General features: G+C 37.9%; 2 protein-coding genes across 5 annotated transcripts in view; both read right to left on the bottom strand.

Moving 5' to 3' along the window:
- LOC311077459 (NLR family CARD domain-containing protein 3-like) overlaps positions 1-27,233 on the bottom strand; it is a gene marked incomplete at its 3' end in the record, with an annotated part of 351,403 nt that overhangs the window by 131,568 nt on the left and 192,602 nt on the right. The window contains exons 1-2 of one of the 3 annotated variants that reach the window (XM_084105969.1): positions 6,771-6,992; positions 4,390-6,253 (exon numbers count right to left, since the gene is read on the bottom strand). In XM_084105969.1, the coding sequence (XP_083962095.1) occupies positions 4,390-6,253; positions 6,771-6,922 (2,016 nt within the window). In that variant the 5' untranslated portion in view covers positions 6,923-6,992. Of the gene's footprint in view, positions 1-4,389; positions 6,254-6,770; positions 6,993-27,233 lie in introns of those variants that run through there. The other 2 variants (XM_084105970.1, XM_084105967.1) reach the window with 2 other exon arrangements.
- The window catches only part of LOC311077439 (NLR family CARD domain-containing protein 3-like), a 76,668-nt gene continuing 70,123 nt past the window's right edge, over positions 20,689-27,233 (bottom strand). For both annotated transcript variants that reach the window (XM_084105912.1, XM_084105911.1), the window contains 4 exons: positions 25,944-26,008; positions 23,425-23,701; positions 23,201-23,258; positions 20,689-21,087 (listed from right to left, as the gene is read on the bottom strand). In XM_084105912.1, the coding sequence (XP_083962038.1) occupies positions 23,249-23,258; positions 23,425-23,701; positions 25,944-26,008 (352 nt within the window). In that variant the 3' untranslated portion in view covers positions 20,689-21,087; positions 23,201-23,248. The remainder of the gene's footprint in view (positions 21,088-23,200; positions 23,259-23,424; positions 23,702-25,943; positions 26,009-27,233) is intronic.

Raw genomic sequence — 27,233 nt, 5'->3', positions numbered from 1 at the left:
CCGCCATTGCCGCACATCACGATGCAGTTGATGGTAAGTCTCTGGGAAGGCACGACCTGATCATCAGGTTCCTGAGGGGAGCGAGGAGACTGAATCCTCCTCGTCCTCCCCTCGTACCCTCTTGGGACCTCTCAGTGGTTCTAACTGCCCTGCAGAGTGCTCCATTTGAGCCTTTGCAATCAGTAGAGCTTAAGTTCCTGTCTATGAAGACAGCGCTCCTGGTTGCATTGGCCTCCATCAAGAGGGTAGGGGACCTGCAGGCATTTTCGGTTGACGAAGCGTGCCTGGAATTCGGGCCGGCTAACTCTCACGTGATCCTGAGACCCCGGCCTGGATACGTGCCCATGGTTCCTACCACACCCTTTCGAGACCAAGTAGTGAACCTGCAAGCGCTGCCCTTGGAAGAGGCAGACCCAGCCTTGGCACTGCTCTGCCCAGTACGCGCCTTCGTGCTTACGTAGACAGAACGCGGTGTTTCAGGACCTCAGACCAGCTCTTTGTCTGTCATGGTGGGAAGCTGAAGGGAAAGGCTCTCTCAAAGCAAAGGTTATCTCACTGGATAGTGGATACCATTGCTTTGGCATACCAGCAGCAAGGTCGTCAATGCCCCCTTGGTGTGAAAGCCCACTCCACTCGTAGTGTGGCTTCCTCTTGGGCTCTAGCGCATGGCGCCTCGCTAACAGACATTTGTAGAGCTGCAGGCTGGGCGACACCCAACACATTCGCGAGATTCTATAATCTCCGAGTAGAGCCAGTTTCTTCCCATGTACTCGCTTCAACCAGCCGGTACTAGATTCTGCTCAGGTGTCTTCGCTTGCTCGCCATTCCTCTCCACGGACGGGATACGTGCGATTATCTTCTCAGGTGAGTCTGATAAGCTCTGAGTTTCCTCCAGCACTGGTTACGTCAACGCCTGAGTTATGCCAATCTGCCATAATGCAGCTTTTGCGCTTGACTAGGTGCCTCCATGTGCATGGTCCCCCCTCTGGGCGACCCCCACATGTGTATTCCACTGTAAGTCTCTTTTGAGCGTGTGTCTTTCCCTTGGCAAGCCACCTTGCCACCCCTGGGGTTTAAATATTCCACCTGCGGCTGGACACCCCAGTGATACCCCATATGCGTCCCTCTGGCTCATATGTGTCTCTCAAGTCCCCCCCTTGGTGGTTGGGCGTAATTGCATATTTCTCCTGAGATATGCTTCCCAGTGTACCTTGGTATTCCTGTGTTAGGTAGGACTCCTTCGTTCGTGCTAGTCTCACAACAGGGAGCTCAGATTTACGCAGGGCACTGGATGACAGCCGAGGTGGCGTGATTAGACTGGAACCCCAATCGTCGTCATCCGACGTAACTCGGAGTGACCACGAAAGGGAACGTCTCGGTTACGGATGTAACCCTCGTTCCCTGAGTAGGGAACGGAGACGTTACGTCTTCCTGCCACTTCCGCTGTATCGCTGAAAAACGCCTGAGTTCAGTCTCGGCTCCTCAGCGAAGACATATCTGCATGTTGCCAGCGTACTTCCTTTATACCCCCTGCGGTGGGCGGAGATACGCTATGCAAATTCCGCAGACCCATGGCATTTCATTGCCACTGGCTCGTTTTATATACTCGAAGGTGATAGGCTTTCTAAGCGAAACCCCAATCGTCGTCATCCGACGTAACGTCTCCGTTCCCTACTCAGGGAACGAGGGTTACATCCGTAACCGAGACGTTTATGTTCTACCAGCTATCAGAAAAAATACACACTCCACCCCAAGCTCTTCACAGCTACAAAATTCAGCTCCTTCTATCAACAAAGATGGCTGCATTCCAGGACTTGTGTTCAAACGTGGTGGTCAAGAACTCTTGGAGCATTAATCCCATCGTATGGTGTACCTGAGTGCTGCACCGGGTTAATGGATCCAACAGAGAACTTGAACAAAATTCAACAAGACATTCTTGATCTTTCAACAAAATTACACCAGATGACCAGAGCATGTGAGCGGAGTGGAGCGGGAGCGAGCGGGGAGCGCGAGCGGGCGAATCTTGGTCAGAACGCAGAGCGGCAATTTCAAAAGGATGGAGCGTCGCATTTCCCGCTCCAATTTCGCTCCGCTCACACCTATTTTTTTACAGTCTAGCTATGGCTCACACCACGAGTCTGAAGCATGCTCAGTCAAGCCTGACTCCATTTGTCTTGCACAGTCATCAACAGCAGACTATTTTTAGGCAAAACTCGGCTCAATAATGGAATTCAAAAAGTAAAATGAGAATTCATACAGCCAGGTGTAGCCTATCAATATAAGTCGCTCCGGAGTATAAGGCACATCAGTCAAAAAATTCGCCATGAAGAAGAAAAAACATATATAGGCCTAGCCTCGCACTGGACTATAAGTCGCATTTATTTAGAAATCTATACAAAAAAAAAAAAAACAATGTTATGGAAGGGACAGTTCTCCGTTACGGACGTGAGCGCTCAAGCAGCACTAAGACTGCTTTAAAACTTTCACTGAGACCTCAAACAGAAAGCACAAAGCCTGTCTTTAAATTTAATTTCGTTTTGTATTAATTGTATCTTAATTTTAATCAAGGTTTCATCAACCAATTGTCTGGATTTAAGAAGTAGGCTAAATATATTAGAAATAGATAACCATGATACGAAGGCGCCGGCGTGAACCTGGAGTTTGTCTCATGAATGAACCGAAACTCAGCGTATAGCCTACTTGCCTCACAGACCCGGCACATATATATAAAGCTTGAAATGTCTACTTTTAAACAGAACAATTCAAAACGAAAGAAAACAGACTGCTCTCCCGTATGAAATGTGCATTTCTCTCAGGCGCGTTCACTATGCGAAGAACACGAGTCAGCATCTTTCCAGCCGACAGACCTAAAAAAAAAAAAAATGTCTTCTGCTATATTTTACATATTCATAATTATTAATTTTGCCGGTTCGTTGTGACAGCTTTTAGGTGCTTTACTGGCAGCGCCACCCTTACATGTTACATGAACGAGATTTTTTTCTTTTGGGGTCATTTTGTTTGTGTTCAGACTTTCTCATTTGCCTGCGCGATGTTAGAGGACGCTGTTAATAAAGTTGCGACTTGCGAGTAAGCCACATTGGATTCACGTTTTTTATTATAGGCTATTTAAAAAATACCCCAGTTTTTATGCCAGCTAGTCGTATCATTTTATTTTTGTTGTATTTATCCGCCACACACCTTGAAGGCCGGTCCGTGAAAATATTGTCTGATATTAAACCGGTCCATGCCGCAAAAAAGGTTGGGGACCGCTACAATTGATATAGGCTTCATGTAGATTTTTTTCCTTTTTTGGAGCGAGTGGGGGGTGATTTGAGTGGAGCGCGAAGCAAACTGCGTTGAGCGCTGAGCGGAAAATGAGCGGAGCGGCCTGATGTAGCTTTGAGCGGGGGAGCGGAGGGGTGAACAGTTCATTGAGCGACGAGCGGGGATTCTCACCGCTCCACTCCGCTCACATGCTCTGCAGATGACTGAAGACAATTCTTCATGGTTCAGAAACTTGATTGGTAAACCCTGGCTGTGGATTAAAGAAATAGCAATGCTGCTGTTATTTCTCCTACTGGCGTTCTACGTATGCTTCAACAGTATCAAGTGTTTCATTCAACGAATGACTCACGCCTCGCACGAGAAAATGACTGGTCCAACCATAAAAGAATATTACCCGTAAGAACTTCACGGACCCTAATTGCATGTTTTGTTTCTGTGTCAGCATGCAATTACAGATGAACAACACAGATCATGCTATGTGCCTGTAACTTACACAAGTTACAAGAATTAACTTTTAAGTGTCTAAATTTGTATTTTGTGAGAGTTTTTAAGACTCTCAAAGGGGCAAATGTGGGATTCCAAATTTATTAAAATGTTTAATTTAGGTTTACATTGAATTTAGATTATTAGCAGAGTTTTCTAGCAAAAGACTCCGGTCAGTCCTGTTTTACTGAAACTCTTAAAGGCTCTCGGATTTTGTGTTTTAACAAGAGAGTCCTGCCAGTCCTGTACTCGGGTCTCAGCATTTGAATAGAGATGCTGAGTGAATTAGGGTGGGCAGCACTCTCAGTCTAGAACCGGTTCCTAAACCTGTCTTTTTGGTTCCTGCCCCTAAATGTATATAAACTGTAAGAGAACATTTCACTTATTCAGACTTGGTGACTGCAGCTACCGACAGCTCGTGTTTTCAATAAACAATCCTGCTGAAGAAACAACCAAGTCTCCTGGTCTTCGATTCTGAGTTTACAACACTCTGAAAGGAACTGAGTTTGGCACCCCTAGTATAAGTGAACCTCCATGGACATTAAAATAAAAAATCCATGTCATGATCCTTAGATGTTAGATGCATTATTAAAAATTATTTAGTTGTTAATAATCAAACACTCACAGAGCTTTCCTGCAGTTGACCACAGCTGGTATCAGTCTTCTTCTCCCCTCAGCTGATGTGTTGTATTTCATGAGGTTCAGCTCATCCAGCGGCTCCTCTGAGATCTGAATCATGTAGGAGATTGTAGAGCAGTGAGACGGAGAGAGTTTCTCCTCTGAGTGTTTGTCTGATTTCACAAACTCCTGAATCTCTCTGGACAGAGTCTGATCTTTCACTTCCAGCAGACAGAGGAACAGATTGATGGATTGATCAGCTGAGAGATTATGAGAACCATGTGTATTTTTGATCTTCTTTTTAATGTACTGTGTGATTCTCCTGATGCTCTCTGAGCTGTTCTCCGTGTGTGTCAGTAGATCCTGCAAGAGTCTCTGATTGGACTCCAGTGAGACGCCCAGCAGGAACTGCAGGAACAGATCCAGCCGTCCATTCTTGTTCCAGAGGGCTTCATCTACAGCTGATCTTAGTAGATCATGCAGAGAAGTTTGATTCAATATGTAATATCTGAATTCATGCAGTGGTTCCTTGTTCTTGACCACATGAGAGTAAAACACATAGAAAGCAGCGAGAAACTCCTGAACGCTCAGATGAATGAAGCTGTAGACTTTCCTCTGATGAATCACAGATTCCTCCTTAAAGATCTCAGTGCAAATCCCAGAATGCACTGCGGCGTCAGTGACGTCTATGCCGCTCTCAATCAGGTCCTCCTCATAGAACATCATATTGCCCTTCATCAGCTGATGGAAAGCCACTCCAGCAAGTTTCACAATCACTTCTCTGTTGGACTGCAGGAGTTTCTCTGGATCTCTCTCTTCATACTTCTGATTCCTCATGTTGATCTGAATCAGCAGGAAGTGGATGTACATTTCAGTCAGAGTTTGAGGGATTTCTGCACTCAGATCTTCTTCCAGGAGCTTCTGAAGCACAGTGGAGGAGATCCAGCAGAAGACGGGTATGTGGCACATGATGTGGAGGCTTCTTGCTCTTCTGATGTGTGAGATGATTCTGCTGGCTTGATGCTCGTCACTGATTCTCTTCCTGAAATATTCCTCCTTCTGAGGCTCATTGAATCCCTGAATCTCTGTCAGACGGTGGATGTATTCGGAGGGGATCTGATTGGCTGCTGCTGGTCTGGAGGTGATCCAGATGAGAGCCGAGGGAAGCAGATCTCCTTCCATGAGCTTTGACATCAACACACCCACTGATGAAGTCTCAGTCACATCAGAAACTTTCTGAGCTTCTGAAAACCTCAGTGTGATTCTGCTTTCATCCAGACCATCAAAGATGAACACAACTTTACACTCCTCATAAATCTTTGAGTCCAGATCTTGAAGTTCAGGATGAAAGTCCAGCAGAAGTCTGTGAAGACTGTACTGATGATCTCGGATCAAGTTCAGCTCTCGAAATGGAAGCACAAACATGAAATCTACATCCTGATTGTCTTTTCCCTCGGCCCAGTCCAGAATGAACTTCTGCACAGAGACGGTTTTCCCGATTCCAGCGATGCCTTTAGTGAGAACAGTCTTGATCTGCTCTTTCTCCTGGCGTCCTGGTTCAGGAGAGGCTTTAAAGATGTCATTGCAGTGGATTGGAGTGTCTTGAGAGTGTTGTGTTCTGGCTGTTTTCTCCATCTGTAAAGCCTCATGTTCTTCATTCACTCCTCCTCTCTCTCCCTCTATGATGTAGAGCTGTGTGTAGATCCTGTTCAGGAGGGTTTCATTCTCTTGGAGTTTCAGTCCCTCAAATAATCTCTCATACTTGTTCTTCATGCTGGCTTTGTGTCTGTGTTTGACTCTCTGTAGTTCATCATTCACTGGTTGAGGAGAATCCTGGTCTCCAGCCTGATCATCTCTATAAGCTCTGCTGAGAAAAACAAAAGTGCACAGATTTAAGATCAAGAAAAATAACATAAATTAAAATCTAAATCTACACAATCTTGTCAATCTTGTATTTTCTGTACAATTAATGCGTTTCATTTCAGTTTTAGTTCAACACTTTTTGCATTGCACAGCTCTCCGACTCCAGATCCTGAGAAAACACAAATAAATAATTCTTCCTGTCTGCCATTTCATTTATTTAATTAGGGCTGCAATAACTAATTGATCAAATGGATAATAATGGATAATGTAGAACAAACAAAAATTAAAATAGTGGATTTAAAAAATATATATATATATATATAAAAAATACATCTTCAAGAATTCATATTCATTTTATTTTGGGGATTTTTCATCTGATTCATTGAAAAAATAAATCAACAAATTAATCCAAAATAATCATTAGTTGCAGCCCTATTAAAAAATTTCATCTCTCTGTGTGAATTCAGTGTGTGTGTGACTCCCATAAAACAGTTAATTCACCACTACAGGTTTACACTCACCTGGGGTCAGAGGTCACTGGTTCATCACTGGGGTCAGAGGTCACTGCTTTATCACTGAGGTCAGGAGGATAAGTCATTGATCTGCCACTCTTCACAGACACACAGCTGGGATCTGGAGATGAAGATCTCTCACAGCTCTCTCTGTTCTCCATAATGAGAAACTGACTTCAGACCTGCATAAGGAAACACTGAGAAATAAATCATAAGACTATTTAGTAAGACTACATAAGAGATCAAGACTTTTCCAGTAAGTACAGTAAATCACATCCCAACACTACACACACAATGACTCTCTAGAGATTGTCTGTGTGTTCAGACTGTGCATTTGCAGCAGATTGTGGAGGATCCTTTTCTTCTGGAGTCCATAAAGTACTGGTTTACTGTGGAAGAACTGGTCTGACTGCACAAAGGCCAGATCTGAACCTCTGAGATGAAGTGGATCAGTGCTTCAGTCTCCATTACCCACCGTCAGTGTCTCTCTGACGCTCTTGAGTCTCACTGAACACTGAACTTCAACAGCAGGAGGAAAAGCCTGAATCTCTCTCTGTTCAGAAGCTTCATGTGTTTCTGCTGCTGTAGAGAGACTCACTGACAGCTTCTCTGTGTCAGAGCTCATATCACACTGACTGATCAGCACATTTGATGAAGAACTCTCTGAACGCTTCGACATGGAGCCTTTCATATTTTTCTAATGCTTAATAGTTGCTCTCCCTCCACAATAATGAGCGTCAATGTATTCAAGTGATGCAGTTTAACAATCAGATACAAGAATCACATCATTCCAAATTTGACAGTCATCATATGATTCCAATAGATTTATAATTTTTTGTAAAGTGTGATGATTGTGAGTGTTTCAGAAGTGTCAATGAACAGTGTGTTTCCCAGAATAAATTGTGAGGAACAGCAGCTAAAGGTTAAACAGAGTGAAGCTTGTGAAAGCGATGGCTGTTTCTCAGTCTCTGTCTGGCATGAGTAAAATAATAATGCGAGTTACAGTGTGGTTAATAAAATAAAACGCATAAAAGAAAAAACAACAATGAATAACAAACTACAAAAATGGGAAAAATGACAATAATTAGAGGCACAAAAGTGTCTCAATAAACTGAATTACATTTATGGACTTTAATCTCAAAATGACATCAAGCCTAGTAGACTATTTCCTCACAAACCAGTGTCACTGACGAGGTGATGAAATCAAAATGAGAAACTAGCAGGGCTGAATCAATACATTTTCTAATCCTATAGTTGATATTACGATTCAGTTTTCAGCTCAAAGTGCAGCAGATTGATGAACTGTAGTGAACTGTTTTATTGTACTGAGTATTCATATCTGGACACTCCTTTTACGTTTGATCCTAATAACACACCCTGTGTCACATGATCTCAGTGATCTTCAGTTAAAATGAATTTTCATTTGTGAGTTTCAAACTTAGAGGGTAAAGCATATTCATTATAAATCTATGAATCATAATTAATCTCATCATTAAACTTGAGCTTTTACAAATTGTCCCCTTTCCTATAGACGTGCGGCAATAATGTGTTAGAAATGAAAATATAACGATCATGGGAGTCATAAAATGCAACATTTAATATTCAAATACTCAGCTTGTATGTATCTGTAAATTAATCTAAATTAACACAAAATAGCTATGCCTTGATATCATTACAATCCCGTTTAAACTAAATATTAAGTTAGAATTAATAATGACGCACATGAGAAACTATTACTATATGATGTGAGATGACTTTAGAGGACTATAACTGAACTTACCGTGACATGTGACAGTTCAGTCTCTGAAATGGTGTCTTCTCATCGATTAAGTTTAAGCAGTCTCTAGAAAAATATTAACTAAAAGCATTTATCCAGTTATTATATCACGTGACAAAGCATGTTTCAAAGTTCAGAGGTGTCAGATGAACTGAAGTTCCCTCCTCTGTTAATATTCAATAACACAGACCTGGTCGTGTGTTAAACCGGATATCTCAATAACCGGCTCAATAATCTACCCCAACAATTGAATATTTTTAAAAAAATCAGTCTACACCTAAAACTTAACAGATATGGTTAAATTACCTCAGAAAAGCTCCTGTCAGAATCCATTTCCTTGATATTTAACGGTTTTGCGTGAGAATCTTGTGTCTCATGCGGCCATTCACCTTTAGCTGGAGTGTGTTGAGCGAGAGCACTGGCGCCGTCGCATGATTCAGGTAGATACTGCACACTGGTGGTGGTTGAGGAGAGATCCCTGATATGACTGTAAAGCACTTTAGGTGTACAGTTGTAGCCTACGTAGTAAAGCGCTATATAAATGCCTCATTCATACATTCAAATGAGGAAAACCAAAAGTTCAATTTAATTCATTCTTAATTTGCCAAGAAACAAATCCAAACACTGAACCAGAAATCATAATTTAAATAAATAATTTTAACAAAACCAACAGAAATTCTTCTAGTTTAACAGCATCTCATTGATATTGTATATAAAACCCTCATAGAGTCCAAATGTGCTGCTGAGAATCAGAGGAACATCTTCATTAATCGCTCGTGTCTGTAATGACAAAACAGAACATGTCCAGGCCACAGTTCACTACCACATAACAAGAAAAACAAAGACATTATATTTATAATGAGAAAATTAACCCTATTTTAGGACCATTAAGCATTTTTACATGATGACTTTATTTTCGTGATGATGAAACTTACAAATGCTCATTATTGTAATGCAAATAATCTCCAAGATGTTTAAACACCAGATGTTTAACTGTTGAGTTGCTCTTCTAATTCTTCTTCTCAATAATGATGTCAGATGCTATATTTCTCCCTGTACAGAATCTCCATCTGCTTCATGTCGGAGACAGTAAAGTTTGGAGATTAAAAGTGCAAGAATTAATCATGGGATTTCATCATATTTTATGTCACAATAATTGCTGAAACTTTTGTCATCATGATACTGAATTACATTACAAATACAGGTTGAAAAAGATAAAAATAACTTTGAGCATTTAAATACAAATGAAAACAGTAAAGATTAAGAAAGAGAAGAATAATATTTTTCAATATTTTACACTGTGTGGGAAATAAGGTATATAAAGATTCTGATATACACTTTATCATACAGTTTTGAACATGAGGGTGCGTAAACATTGACAGAACTTCATTTATGTGTGAACTGATTATATAAAGATACACACACACAAACTTACAGACACCCCTATAGATCATTATGAGGACTTTCCAAATGTGTCATGATTGTTATACTGAGCTAATGATATTTATTTCTCTTTCGCTGCATCAAGGACGCTTTGGGAACACCTCTGTGTGATTGCGTCTGAAGCTTGTGTGTGAACTCAGTCCAATTGCAGGAAGCTATGAAGCGTACGCAGAACAAACATTGTCAGCTTTTGTGCCTTCAACAAGCGCTCTGTGTGAAATTCTCTCTGTCTATTTATTGTTTGTTTGTTTGTCACAATATATATATATATATATATATATATATATATATATATATATATATATATATATATATATATATATATATATATATATATATATATATATAAGACAGGAGTTTAATGGCGAGCAAACAGCAATTTGAATTGTGTATCTTCCTGCCCTCACTACATTACGAGTGGGGATAAATGCGATTTATGCATTGTTTGTTTGGGAGTAGAGCATTCATATCAGCACCCGACATGTCTAGTTGATATTTTGCTGCACTTAATTTTGAGGAATTAAATGGTATATAAGGTACTGCAGCTGTTCAGATCCGAAGAGGTGAATGTGCTGAGCATCAAGTTGGGGGAAATTGAAGATTCCATTATAAACCATTTTTAATAAACCATTGTTCCGCGTATTTATTTAGCCATTTGTATTATTGGGACAGCTGGGATTCCCTCACAATGTAGGGATAGAAACCTGAACACACTTACATTATGAGACCATTTTCAACACTGTAAGTGCTTTAAAACAGTAAGCACACATGTTCAGTGTAACAACACATTAACCATGGTAAAATTACTTTAATGCCTGTCCATCCTCAAGTGCCTTATTTCTTGAACAACAGCAATATGATAAAAGGCAAAACAACAATGACATTTATGAGTAATAATCAGATCTCACCCTCTTCTTCAACAGGAATGAGTGCAGCTGTATGAAGAAGGATCCTGATGACTGAACACACTTCTCCCAACAATCTGCTGCTGAACACACAAACAACTGTAGAGATGACATTAGATTTCAGAAGAGCAGCACAGACACCATTAATAACTGAGAGAATGAAAAACACTAATGCCACATGTGATGGATCTGTTCTTTCTCCTTCACTCTGCGATGTGGTTTACACAAACATTCCCGAGATCCGATAGACACCATCTGTATGACGGGCTCAATCTCTGGACGAACCCTAGGGTTGCCAACTGTCCCATATTAGCCAGGACATCCCGTATTTTGGGCCTAATTTATTTGTCCCGTGCGTGACCTCCCTTGTCCCGTTTTTTGACTAGCCTACTACGCTGATCTAACCACTGACACAACAGCAGCAGTGCTGATCACGACACCTGAGAATGATCACCTCGACACCTGTCATCATCCAGTCACAGCTTTTTTTAATCATTCTTTTGAGACAAATCATTGTTTGATTTGCGAACATAATCCTCTGCCATCTGGTTGCTTCAAGCCAGACTCGTCTCGCGCTAACGGTAATTCCCTTTCACTGTCCATGTTTTGATTTCGGCAAATCAATTTTGGCGAATGCAACCAACAACATTATTGTTCTTGAGTCCAACGTCCAGTCATGCAAGAAAACGTTTTCCCCCAAGATTCTTTGATGAATATAAAGATCATCATAAGAGATTTATTATATAAGAGAAAGCTTATACTTATAACATTATAAATGTCTTTACTGTCACTTTTGATTAATGTAATGAATCCTTGCTGAATAAAAGTAGGCAATTACTTTCTTTAATTTCTTTTTTCCAAAAAAAACTTACTAACCCCAAACTTTTTAACTGTAAGCTTAGTGTATAATCTTAAAAAAAGCTTTCTATTTCAGATAAATGCTGTTATTTTGAACGATGGTTTGTTTGTAATGTGAATTTTTTTTATGTAAGACACTACAAATGTGTTCATGTCTGATAACCTTTTAAACACATACTTAACTGCAGACACTGATGACGTACACTGTGTGATAGAGTACAAATATTTTGAGTGTCCCTCATTTTCCTATAAAGAACCACGATTGTCCCGCATTTTCCTTTTCTGAAGTTGGCAACCCTAACGAACCCCCCAATGAATGCACAAACACAAATGCTGACTGGTGTGAATCTGTTTACTGCGGCTGTTGAATGAAATAAAACACCCTTTTTAGTGGTATTTCGCTGCAGGCATAACTGACCCACAGCGTGCAGTACATATTGCAACTCTGTGTTGCGTCATCTTAACAGACTTAACCCATATTAGCATCACAACACGTGAACACACTTGGCATTAAACATGACAATCATAATAATAAACAAACATAAGCAAAAAGACATACCTGTTGAATTAAATAAAACACCCTTTTTAGTGCAGGCATAACTGACCTAAATAAAATGTAAAATAAAATTAATCCGTGCCACAACAAGGGCCATATAACTAACAAAAGATATGTTAATACTCTAATTCAATGGTCAAAATATTAGCCAAACCAAATCACAAACATAAAATACTCAAAAAATCGATTTATTTTGCATTATAATCAAACTAATGTTACTGAACTGAGACGGAGCATAAATATACCCACCCACAGCGTGCAGTCCACATTGCAACTGCTGTGTTGCGTCATCTCCCAACTTACCGAACATTTTTTCCTGCAGTCCCCAAACAAACCACATGAGGGCACCACTACAACATGAAATTAACAACCGCTGCTGAATTCAGGAGGAATTCACAATAAAAACGGAATAAAATACTAACTGTTACCAGTGATGGGAATAACGACATTATAAATAACGACGTTACTAACGGCATTACTTTTTTCAGTAACGAGTAATCTAATTTATTACTCTTCCCATCTTAATAACGCTGTTACTGTTACTGACAAAAAATGCGGCATGTTACTATAATTGAAGCTGTTTTTTTTTTCTTTTTGGTATAGTGCTTAACAAGCGTAATTTAATTTAGCCCAGTTGTGGCCCGTTGAGGGGCAATAAATATAAAAAGTTCCAAAACATCTATTGTGTTATTTGTATCGATCCACTATATAAACATAATATTTACATACATGACATTTGATTGGAGGCTAGTCTCACTTTGTCCCAAAGCAACATTAAAATAGTTTAGATTTGTGTACATTGTTTCTGTTAATAATGTATTGTATTAAGTGTCCATTTCATTATAATATTCAGATTTATCATAAATAATTGAACATGCACATGTATTTTAAGTTCTGTTAAAGAGGGGTGGAGGTGGGGTCACATTTGAGCATATTTAAAAATGTACTTGAAAGTAACGCAATAGTTACTTTCTGAAGTAACTAGTTACTTTTATAATTTGTAACTAATGTAGTTATAATGAGTAACTAATGTAGTTAATTTTTTGGAAGAAGTCACTAGTAAGAAGAACTAGTAGAAAGAAGTTACTTTTACTTTTTAAAAGTAACTTGCCTGTTACACTGTCTGTGTAACTGTCTGTTACACACATAATCCAAGAAAGACTAAATAAGGCCGAGTCTGAAACTACAGTCTCTACTGAGAATCAAAACTTGTTGAGATTGAAACAAACACTCACTGATATCTGATGTCTTCCTTCCAGATGATTCTGTCTAATCTGAGGAGGATTCGTTACCATCAGAAATATTTCACACACTTCAGTCTGTCATATTGACCCTGAACACCCTCTGTGTGTCTTTGATTATAAACACACACAAATATGATCTTTGTCATGTTCATGATAGAGATATTTCAGTGTGAGCTTTTCATTCTGCTGATCTCTCGTCACATTCACGATCATTCATACTGTCATCAGTTCACATCAATCATTCTCCTTACTCCAAATAAATGTTCACTTAAATACAGTGATGAAGAAACTGGTGTAGAGCCAAATGTATACAGTCCAACGTCACAAACCTTCACTGGGTGTGTAAATCCAGCCCAAAAAAGTCCTAAAGTAGGAAAAGGATCCGCACACGTCGAATAGGACAAAGACTCTCCAACTGTTGGTTTATTACGCTTCAATAGAGGACACATAAAAGACCTGCAAAAACCTGCTATAAAGTGCTAAACATTTCCTCAGTAACTCTAGTTGTCTAGAGTTAATCTCCAAACACTGAAATTCAGTTGAAAATAATGTACAAACAGAAACTAATGTGAAGATCAATGCTATAATAAGAGCTCTACACAGTGTGTAATTATATAAACGATACTGTCAGTCGCCATAGTTACACAAATGAAGGAGATCAATGCGTTTATTAACATTCAGAAAGCCGTCTTTCTGCTCTGTCTTCAGATCAGTGTAATGATCAGAGTAAACACACACACTATTCTCACTGTGACGGGCTTGAGCTCTCAGTGTGGCGTTGTGAATGTGCTGTCAATGTCAAATACTGATTTTAAAAGAGCCCGTCTGGAGATTCAACGGTCTGATCGATCTTTCATTTGCGGCCCGTCTGACTTACGCTCTCTCTAGAGTTCATGTGTCCTGTGTGTTTCTTTCCTATCAGCTCAATGATGCCAAAAACTCTCTCAACTACAACAGTCACAGATGTTCCTCTACTGGACACATTTCTCTAGAGTTGATGCTGAAGCTCATGACAGATCATTGTGTTCATCACAACACAGCGGTCAAATGTGTGAAATGAACAGCATCTTTTCTCCAAAGCAATAAGAGCACAAGCTTTGTTGTAGTCCAGACTTTAAAGTTAGGCATTTTTACAGATGATCATTGTAATAAATAGATAAAAACCTGCGCTGACAAACACCTGCAGTGCTGTGGATGTTTTCCAGGAGCCGCTGGAGGAGAAACATGTGCAAAAGCAGAACAAAAGCTCCTGGAGACACAAACTGTGCTGCAACTACAGACTAAACCATGACTTGATGGAGCAACATGAGAAGAAATATTCCAGCTCTACGTGACGAATCTCACATTCTGCTTCTACAGCATCAGAACGCTCAGCTGCTTTCATGGGAAGAGCATCACTGGACACTTCTTTTCTGCTCTTTGTTGAAATGATTTAGACACTCCAGCTGAATAATGTTTAATCGGACAGATTTTGTCGAGCTTCGTTCAGGTGTCCTGACGTTGGAGGAAGGCTGAGACTGTTGTAGAGGACATGAAGCTCAGAGAACATATTCTTCACTGCCAAATATCTGTGCTTCAGCATTATTATACATCAAATCATATTTCAGCTGTCTTCTATCAGGACACATAAAGGAAAGGTTCATAAGGACACAGAAATAGATCTAGTGACACAGAAGTGGCTCAACTTACCCACCATTAGGGGTATAGTATGTTGTCACTGGGGAATTTGGGTTTAAATAAATAAATGAAATATTAGTTTTTGTGCATTATCCCATGACAGTCTTACTTTACAGCACATTATTCAGAATGTCTATTCATTAAGAATATTTCCATGCAGTGAAATATCCAAAATATCCAAATGTTAAATTATGACACGTAAAATAAAGTTATAAAAAAAGAGCTTTTATTAGATAAAGAAAATATTAAATGTTCCTCATTGCAGTTCACCAGACTTTGTGTGTTTGCAGAAGAATATAATCACATGAAAAGAAGAGCTGGATTCTATTTGTCACAACTATGTTTTTAAAGAAAATTCAACATTTCATAGTTTATGAAAAATTATAACATTTATAAAAATGTACATAAACAATTCACCAACAAGTATGAAATACAGTTAGACAAATATAAATCTTGCTATACATTTACTTTAACATTAAACTTGTTTTACCTTCCCTGTATTTGAGTTCAAAATAAAAAAGGGGGGAAACGGTCCATTAACTCACGACAGTCTTACTTTACAGCACATTATTCAGAGTGTCTATCATTCAGAATATTTCCATGCAGTGAAATATACAACACTTTTTCTCCACATGTTAAATTCTTAAGCAACAAAATAGTTTACAAAAATTACCTTTTATTAAATTGAACAAAGTAAGACAATTATTCTACATTATTATAATTATTATAATCATTATCATTATTATCATTACATATAATTATTCCAACAAGAAAATATTAAATGTTCCTCATTGCAGTTCAATTAAATGTTGTGTGTTTGCAGAGGAATATAATCACATGAAAAAAGGAGCTGGATTCTGTTTGCCACAACTATCATTTTTAGTCAAATTATACATTTCATAGTTTATGGCTAATCTTTAGCAAAAAAACAAAAACAAAAAACAAGTATGAAATACACAGACAAACATTAATAAATTAATTAAATCTTGCTATAAATTTGCTTTGACATTGAACTAATCTACTATATAGTACTAGAATTTTCATTTTTAACTTTTTCTTTTGCACAATCATCATCTGGAAAAAAAGTATACAGGTGCTGGTCATAAAATTAGAATATCATCAAAAAGTTGATTTATTTCAAGAATTCAACTTAACAGGTGAAATTAATATCTTATATAGACTCATTACATGCAAACTGAGATATTTCAAACCTTTATTTGTTATAATTTTGATGATTATGGCTTACAGCTTATGAAAACCACAAAATCAAAATCCCAGAAAATTAGAATATTACATGAAATCACACAGTAATTACACAATAATATCATGGTTATTGTACCAGGTTTTGGTTCTTTTGGCAGTGTGGGCACGTGCAAATCCTGCTCCAAAATGAAGTCAGCATGAAGTGCTCTGGAAATGTCCTGGTAGACGGCTGCGTTGACTGGATTGAATAAAGCACAGTGGACCAAAGTCCTCTTTTCTGATGAGAGCAAATTTTGCATCTCATTTGGAAACCAAGGTCCCAGATCTGGAGGAAGAATGGAGAGGCACACAATCCAAGATGCTTTAAGTCCAGTGTGAAGTTTCCACAGTCAGTGATGGTTTGGGGTGCGATGTCATCGGCTGGTGTTGGTCCACTGTGTTTTCTGAGGTCCAAGGTCAACACAGCCGTATACCAGGAAGTTTTAGAGCACTTCATGCTTCCTGCTGCTGACCAACTTTATGGAGATGCAGATTTCATTTTCCAACAGGACTTGGCACCTGCACACAGTGCCAAAGCTTTTCTGAGATTTTGATTTCGTGGTTTCATAAGCTGTAAGCCATAATCATCAAAATTATAACAAATAAAGGCTTGAAATATCTCAGTTTGCATGTAATGAGTCTATATAATATATTAGTTTCACCTGTTAAGTTGAATTCTTGAAATAAATCAACTTTTTGAAGATATTCTAATTTTATGACCAGCACCTGTACATGTAGAATGAGAGGAACTTACAATGTCTGTATTACAATCTTACAATGATTAACAAAGCTCAGAAAAGTGTTTCGAATCAATAAATGCCCTAGTGAAAAAAAATATACCAAAATGTTTTTAAAAGACATTTATTTCATACTAAGTATACTACAAATCCTTTAACATATTTACTGACATATCGCTTGAGAATTACTGACATAAATATTATAATTAAACTTTATTTGGAGTACTTCTTTATTGCACAACGCACATTTCTAAATATTAATCCTAAAATGTGTTTTAATATTATTAGTAATGATAGTATGACCTCGGTATAACATCAGTCTTTGAATGCTGGATATTTAAAGTGTAACTGAAGTATATTTGCAATAATTCCACATTTGATCACAATCAAATATACTTTAGATGAACCTCAGCACTGTTTCCGGATAACTAAAGTACATTAAGTTCAAAATAAGTTGTTTGAATTTAATAGACTTTTTAAGTGTAATGGCAGAATATTTATATTAAGTACATAAATATGTAAATACATTTGTAGTATACTTAGCATAAAATGCCTACGCCAGCTACAAAAGAAGTGAATACAATAGGAAATAAACACAAGCAAACCATTGGGTTTAACAGTACAAAGGCAGCAGCACTCTAGTACAATGTTAAAGGTGCCGTAGAATGGATTATTTTATTATTTTATAATGTTTCCTGGGGTGCCCTTATAATGTTAGTATGTTTTTAGATCAAAATTTGTTAGAATTTAGAAATAAAAGGCATATTTCCTAGCCTGATTTCATACCCTGATTTGAACACTCTGTTTGAAGGGGCGTGTCTGCTGTGAGACTTCAGTGTTGTTGCCCACTGCTGTGATTGGCTGACATGCTTGCATATGAAATATCTGGCATTACATGTAGAGCTATCTGGAAAACTTTTACTATTACTGCTTTTATACGTTTTTACTATTACAGCTATCGGGATTAACGAATCATGAGAAGTTTTTTAAGTATTTAGATCTATTCCCATCACATAAAAGGTTGCAGTGATGAGCATTGACCAGATGACAGCCTGTTGGTCGCGTGAATGAAGATCTTATCACTGCAACGCGATTTACTGATGCATAAACAGTGTTGGACGACTTTGAGAGAAAGATTATCTGTCTGAACTTGAACAATTACACATCAGAAATTCACATAACCCACTGGTTCTCCAGAGGCTCGGATGAAGGAGCTAAAAAAATACTTTTGTGTTCATTTGTACATCCAAACACTGAGCAACTGCCATGCTTCGTTCGCTCATTTGCAAGCCACGATGTCTCTCCAGGAAAAAACAATATCGCGCTGGATCTAGACAACACAGTGTAAATTATCGTTAATAAAATCACTACTTACCGCTTGCGGGAATATAACGTTAGTTGAAATTGCCCCCTTCGTCCGCTTCGTCCGTCAGACGCTGGCTGCTTGATATTGTTCCAGGTTAGAAAAACAGTCCGCGGTGAAATGGGCAGAGCAACTAACAACTTCGAATTAAACTGTAGCAGTATCCGATTATAGATAGATTATAGATAGATCTGCCATTTTCCCTATGATTCTCCTCCTGCTTGTTTCTTCACCTGCAGAACTTCTGATGATTCGGCTGTGCAGTTTCGCCTGGCACTGAGCATGGGCTAGCATATGCAAATTTTTAGAGGCGTACATATTAATGATCATTCTCCCGATGCTTCTCGAGGTTAGAGAACCTGGAGCACAGAGAGAGGCAGAATGAAAGAGTGAGATAGAGTGTTTTATGCACAGACAGCCCTTACGGAAAAGATGTATACTTCAAGTTCATTTTATGAAGTATACTTCAGTGGAAATCAAGTATATTTTTAAGTACACTTTATGTAGTAAGTATACTAATATCAATGTACTTGTAGTAAAAGACAGGAGAATGCTGAGAGTGCTTCTTGGGTATAAAATTATATATATATATACCTCTGGTGCTCTTCAGTCAAGGGATCCACATATATTTTGAGATAAAGGTCTGAGGCACTCAGGAGGATGAAGATTAAAAAGCCTTTATTAATCCATGGCTAGTATAAAAATAAAAACATGCCTACGCGTTTCAGCCAACAAGGCTTTCGTCAGGGCTTGTACTTGTAGTAAACTTGAAAGTGAACTGTTTCAATACTGCATGGGACTACATTGACCCACTTTTTAGTATATAAAAGTGTACTTTTAAGTGTACTATAAGTGTAACAGTAGTAAACTTTAAGTGCAAAACTAGTTCACAACTACATTTCTCATTTGTACTGCATCTGTACTACAAGTGAACTTTAGTTTATGAAAGGACACTTTGAAGTATACTCTCAGTATAAAACTACTGGACTTGTAATTTACTGCAAGTATAATTGAAAGTTTTTATGTAAGTTTTTAAGACTATCTTTAAAAGTATTTAATAGGCTACTCTACAGGTATCTAAAGTGGAAACAACAAGCCAAGTATACTTAGAATTCTTAAAGCTACACTGTGTAAGATTTTCTCCCATCCAGAGGTAAAATTGTATATGACTACCAACTGAATATTACTTTCTAGCCCCTCCCATTCCGAGGGCGTTTTAACTCCTACGGCGGCCGTATTATGAGTAATCTCCCCTCGCATTCGTCACGGTGTCACTGAGTAAAAGCTCGAAAGGCGAAGCTTGAATTTACAGGGATGTCCCTCTTTGGCTAATGTATTTTCAAGATGGAGGCGCAACATGGCTCGCTCGCTCGTATGTATTCTGAATGGCAGATTCTATGCTTACGAGAATACTTGATTAGTTGGTGGAAGTAATTACACATGAATGAGCACATATCATTTTGAAAGAACAAAGTGTTTTTTGCTAAGAATCAACTTAAAAAATTACACAGTGTAGCTTTAATTATACTTATAAATATATCTTGATCAAAAGATAGAGTACAAGTAAAGGCCGAATATACTTAGACTTTTCTGTCAGTATAAGTCAAATATACTTAAGTGCAATTTTAAGTATATTTCTGAGAAGTATATAAAAAGTAGACAAAGTATACTTTCTTATTTTTAGTTTAAAAGAAGTATACTAATAGCATACTTGAATAAACAAATTTTTCGTAAAGGAGGGTACAAAGTTAAGACCAAATCTAGCAAGTATTCGATACAACTGAAACATGAAAGGCAGGAAAAATCTATGGCTTAAAATACACTCAATCTTTAATATCCCTCAGAGACACTGATGAGTTATAATAAACCCTAATCCAGCACAGAGGGCTTCAGTGAATGTGGTGTTGAATGTGTGTAAGTGTGTGAGTGTCAGAGACGCTGTAAAATGATATACTATTTCATTTTTTTTTTCCAGTATATTTAAACCATTTAATATATTGATCAGAAATATATGGAAATATTTTTTCGTTCTATAAGGGACAACAGCTTGTAACGTAATTGAAATGCCTTGGTCTGTGCAGTCTCAATCACTTGGTTTAATTATTTTTTTTAAACCTACTTTTTCCTAATTGGTCCTAGAGCAGGGGTTCCCAACTCTGTTCCTTGAGTTCCTCTTTCCTGCAGAGTTTAGCTCCAGCTCTAATTAAACACATGTGAACTCGCTAATCAAGGGCTTTAGGATTACTACTGTAGAAAGTTACAGGCAGGAGAGTTTGATCAAGGTTGGGCCGTTTCTCAATATGCGTTCTTGTCTGTACTTGTCTGTTCTTGTGGACTTGAAACGTCATCTGTTCCAATTCAAAGTTCACATCTAGCTAATACAGTTCAAATCTCCGGATGTGTTCTTGCTCCACCCCTTTTACCCAGGATGCATCAAAAGGTGACTTTTGTGGTCTTGAGACAGCCAGGTATCCCAGAATGCATCTAGCTCCAACCAGCAAGCACCAATAGCGGATGAGAAAACCTGCGTAATTTAAAAATACTACAGTTATTGTGTCACAAAATGTAGTTTTAAGAGTTTTTCAGGCGAGAATGTACTTGTTTAAAGCTCAAATCTGTGGATTATATATAAAGATAGCTCCTATTTGAAAATTTGATCTGATTTTTTCGGAGTTGTGAGATCCAGGCGATCAGCGTTCATTAACATTAACCTGGAACACCCTATCCTCGGCTAGTCCTTCTGACGTTTGCCCCTGGCTCTGATGTCTCTGTAGTGGTTAAACATGATATATAATTTGTCTTGTCTATATTTAATGGCCAATCTTTGGTCTTATGAATCTATTGGCAAATCTTTTTTTGCTGTAGGCAAAATGAATAACTTTATATATTTAGGCTATTTAATTTTACCATTGTAGCCTACTAGAGCGCTGTTTTGTACATTTGACTGAATTGTTTGCTTTATTTCCTATATAGCTTCTTATACCATTTACTTATACTTTTATAATGGCTATTATTGATAATAAAAACTGATTTTTTTTTTTTTTTTAAAGACAGGGGCCCTGTCCCAAATGGCGCACTTCATGTGGACTTTCGGTCTCGTGGACTTAAATTGCGCGTGCTCGCTGAGTCTACGAGTCCATAGGCCGTTCCATTTCAGCATTTTACCGCTCTGAAGTGTGCTCAGCAGCGCCCCCTTTGTACCCTTGAAGCAGTCTTCTGCGAAGCCCGCATAGAAGCAGGCTCCACACATTTTAACTCCCCAGGAATCCTTGCGAAAGGCCAATCAGACAACGGATGGGAGGAGATTTCACTCATGGACAATTGTTAACATGGCTGAGAAGAAAATATTACAGTTTTTATGACCTAGATGTACATTTTACCAGTTGTTACCCACAGTTTATACAAACATTATGATCATCGACCAGTGGTTGATGTCTCAAACAGAATGATAGCGTGTTGAATAATATGATCACATTATGATTCATTAAATAAATAGAACCGAATGTCAGGGCTTTACTGAGTCATATGTAAACGTAGTATGAATATTGAAACCTGTAAATTCATCTGAAACTCATGCACATTTTCATTATGTGTTAAAATTGTAATCTTAGTTCAAATGGGCCCTATAGGTCTGCACTTCATGACATCACCAAAGTGTGGACTCTGAGGAAGTCCTCAAGTCCGGAGTGCGCCATTTGGGACAGGGGCAGGGTTGTGTTTTATGTCATATTTCATTTTATTACAGTAAAGATACCTATGTTTATTATTTTTAAAATGTAAACAAAGAGTTGTTTTACATTTTGTTTTGTTATAAATATACATGCAGTGAAGATAATCAGTGTACGCTTTGCAAATGCATGCAATGAATGTATGCGTGAGAAGTGATACAGGGAATGACATAAGATCACGAATTGGTCTTGCTGAATTCTACCGCAAGACTGGAATATGAATTGAAAAATGTTGGTCTGCAAGAATTTTGCAATCCAGTTTGGCTGTATGCTGAAATGCAGTGAAAAACAAAAAAAAGAAAAGCAAGACTATGGAGGAGAGAATGGTTGGGGAGACGACAACTCCTTGTGAAATTTCCCTTGCGCCGTTTCCTGCTCTCTCATTGGCTGTAGGTCGTCAATGTCATTTCCAGTCAAAACACATTTCACACTGCAAAACTTAAATAGTAGACAATCCCAGATATTTATCCTACTAAATATTTCATGGGCATCCACGATGCGTCGGCACTTCTCTTGGATCGCGTCTTTGATAATTAACACTATGCACAAACGAGCACCAATTTGTCTCAGATTTCAGGCTTTTTTCAGCGAGCTTCAGAAAACTGCCGGCCAGTGAAAATTGGGCCTAAAGTCGGTAGTGTATACGCTGCATTAGAGCATTCAGAGAAATTATGTTCTGACAATACAAATTTGGTGACAGTGTCACATATTGGTTAAAAGTTATAAGCCATTGTTTTACACAAGTAGCTTTAATTATGCTTTTAACGGATCATAAACCATTTAACGAACACTTGTTCTAACTAATGCTTGCAGTTATTTTCTCTTGTAACTACATGGGATAAAGTTCAAGACTTGAATGTGATTATGGGATAAATATGTATTTCCAGGTACAGACTGATCATTATTTACCCTTGATCTGTTTTGAATCAGCAAGTGGAAGAAGCCTTCATGTTGCCCTCAGTCCGAGCTGTGAGAGAAAGATGAAACATCAGATTACACAAACACATCAGCTGAGCAAAGAGAAACATTTGAGTTTAACAATGACTTCATTTTTCACATTGAATCCCTCACAGTACTAAACTATCACTCCTTACAATGAAAGAAAACATTTAAATGTAATGTTTAAACATTACCTTCCCTTGTGTTTGTTCTCTAGCTGTTCGGCCAGATAATTCTGGTTCATCTTCCTCAGGATGTTCACTGTGATCTTCACAGCTTCTTCTGGTCCTGAACGTGCCACCATCGTGTCCACTGTGTCAAAGACATCTGCGTTCTCCATTTCAGACTTTGGAATATGCTCATGATTCCTCAAGTACCACTGAAAGCGCTTCAGATCATCTTTTCCTAGATCCCTCAGTGAGTTCTCAAGCAGCTCTTTAACAGACGCCATATTCCTTCGCTGATTCACTTCTGCAGGACAAAAAGAAAAAGATCTTCAGTATTTTTCACTCTAAACACATGATTCGAAGTATTCAAATGTTAGGGTTAGATCAGGTCTCGTCTCTTAGAGGCATCTCATCCAAACTCTTGTTGAACAGTCAGTGATTTTTCAGCGAGTCACACACAAAGCAGGAAACAAGATTTAAATAAAAAGGTACAATTAGTAGTCAGAGGTGCAAAAACATGATATGTTGCCATGGAAGGACTGAATAACACATTTACATGATCTAAATGAATTATTTGAGCTAAATAATGTTGTAAAATTATTGTGTGTGTATAATGTAGATATATTTTAGCTCCTGCTATGAACTTGCCATAGCACATTAATTGTAATATCCATTTTACAACAGTACGCAAGCCGAAGTTTTACCACCTCCCTACAAAAAGGAATCAAATTAGTAAATTAAGTTGCATAGAACTACTCAGAAGAACGATGTGTTGACGTAATCGATTACATCAATTATGAAAAAAACATACATTTGTGTGGAATGCACCAAAGCGGCACACTGTTTACATTCATCCCTAATCCCCTGTCATGTTCCACACAAAACTAGACTCCCAAGAGCACTGACTAACTATAAGCACTAACTATTAGTTTTTCTGTAATTCTTATTAGTTATGCAGTAAGTAAGAAACAGTATTCTAAAGTGTTACCGAGATACTGATTTCAGATTAAACTGTTTTAAAATCGTACCTGTTTGTATCTAATAATCCAACAGTGTACAAAACAAGTCACGATGGCAACAGCTGCATTTGTATGAAACAACAGAGAGTGAGTCCATGATACTGGATGGCATAATTAACTGTACTCAAAATATCGATTTGACTGAGTTTAAATATTTTATCAGCTCACCAAATGCAAAACTTTCACAAAGTAAAACTCGTTCCTAGCAGGCGTATAGCGCTGCTGACTTCAGTGACCCGGATGAGTCTCTGTTTCTGTTCTCTGTTGTTATCTGAGAATACCATACCGCTGGATGGCGTGATTGACCAGAATCAAGTATTCCACAGAGCCGTGTAATAAACTCTTATAAAGATTACTCCTCCAATGAACTAGAGAAGAGTAAACTTAATAAAATATACATTCTGAGATGTAAAACTCCCACGGCAAGATTACAAACGGAATGTAGTGTACACTGTAGAATCTAATTAGATATTCTTACTTAAAAAAAGCATGCAAACCGATTGCCTTAAAAAAAACTAAGTAAAGTGAAATAGAAATAGTATGTTGTACTGGCAAATGCTTAGTTAATATAGTTCACTTACACAAGAGTTCTAGTAACTAAAAAAGACGTAGAGAGAACTTGATAATTTACTTTAGATTTATTCTTGACTTAGTATAGTTACCATTGTTGTGTTTCACATGCTGAATGGTGAAGTCTGTGACTCAAGCATGGGCAACTACAAGATATTGTCACAAATATAGTGGGATTATATCAACCCAATTAAAAGTTTCACAAGGTGTTAATGACACAAGTGTTAGCAATACAATTTTAAAAGACCATTATTCAACATGAAAAATAGACTAGTAAATTATTTAGTTAGAAGTTATGTCACCTTTTAGAATAGAATTACAATAATATAAATTAAGTTCCAAGTGCCCAAACAAATGGAACACTGATCATCATAATGGTGAGTTTAAACAAAAACATTTTAGGAAAATCAATTTATGAAGTCAGCTTATGTTAATTTAGGTTTCACAGTGTCACTATACATGCGCATGTGTCATGATTCATGTCTGTGTTCCCCTGTCTTGTCCCATGTTTAGCAGTTCCCCGTTATGTTTAATGCCTATTAGTCTCCCCAGGTGTCTCTGGTTAACCACAGCCCCTTGTTATCTTGTTTAGCTTGTTTGACTCTGTACTTAAACCCTGTGTCTTGTGTCAGTGTTTGTGGGTTCTTGACTTTGTATGTTGTTCTGTTCCCGAGTCTTGGTCCTGAGTCTATGTCTGCATCTGTGAAGTTTTGAGTTTATTTAATAAAGTATGCTGCATGTGGATCTGGATTCTGCCTCTGCTTCAACCTCAGCGTTACAGTGTGATATCACAGATCTTTCTCATGCTCTCCTGACTGGCTAAACTGTCATGTGTGATTTCTGAATATTGTTCCTCATGAATTAGTTTCTGCTGACAGAGTTTATCTGCAATGATCTGGACATTTGTAACCCCCTGAATGAGATCTGGCCAATGGTTATAAAAAAACTGTGATTTACCTTCCTTATTATTCAGACGCGGCTCGTCTCTCTTAGGACGAATCAGATCAAGTTCATTTGTGAACCTGTGAAGAACCAGAAGAAGGCAGAGGCAAAGAGTCAGCTGGTTTTATTAGTCTCAGTTAATGTTATTTGCAACGTTTATTAATACATTATTAAAATCAAAAGTTGTATCTGTCAATATTATTTAATGGACCTGAACTAACATGAACTAACAATGAACAGTTGACTAACTAACGTTAACAAATACAGTTAATGTATTAACGAATGTTAACTAATGGGACCTTATTGTAAAGTATTACCAACAATTCAAAACCAACAACATACAAACAGTTTACTATAAAAACTATTTGACAGGCAGTTTGACAGAGAGAAAATATAAAGCTAGTATATAATGCTGCGACTGACACCTGTGATGTCACTCACTAATAACAAACAATCTAATATAACAAACACATATATACTATAATGAGAGTTTAATTCACACATAATTGTCCAGTTATGTTTATGTTTAACTAGCCAACATGAACTCTATATTCTCCATCAATAAGCTCAAGCTGAATAATGTGTCCAGTCTTCTATAAATCAGTGTTTTTAACTGTGGATATTTTCACAGAGGTGGACAGATATAGACCATCAGCAGTCTGGGGTGGACAGAAATGTGCATTATCAAACATAATAAATTAGTTTGACTATAAAGAACTGGACTGTTTTACTGCTTACAACACAACTGTCTACAGTTAATTGTGCTTGATTGTAATTGAGGGAGTGCTGGAATAGATCAAGTAATACTGAGTGAATTTGACTATTTCTGTCTTATTCCTCGTCTGCAGGAATATTAATAGAAAAGAAGATCACACTACAGCCAGAAAATTACAGAAAATTAATAGCAAATTACAGTTTAGAGATCGTGTGTGATCAGGAGCTTTTGAGAAATACCAGTAAATCAGTCTTAAGCCCTATTCACAGAGACCTCACAACTCAGAAACTGAAGGAAAAAATAGATTTAGCTCTAAACTAACTAAAATGAAGAATAATGTGTTTATAGTCTCTGCACAGGAGAGACTCTGTGTTGTTTCAAAACAAAGGAAAATATGTATTTATTGGTACTGGCCAAAACATGTTGTGAAATATCAGCATATGGAGTATCAGCACAAACCCAATATGGTGCATCTCTAGTGTTTAGTGATGTATGAAGAACAGAGGATTGAACTATTATTCAGTCTGGAAAAATCCTTCACTAAGACACAGGGCCCTATTTTAACGGTCTGAAACTCAAGTATCAAGCGC

This window comes from Abramis brama (assembly GCF_963993115.1).
Source record: "Abramis brama genome assembly, chromosome: 2".
Lineage (NCBI taxonomy): Eukaryota > Metazoa > Chordata > Actinopteri > Cypriniformes > Leuciscidae > Abramis > Abramis brama.
Note: the sequence above shows the minus strand (reverse complement) of the source record. Positions and strands in the feature narration are given on the sequence as shown.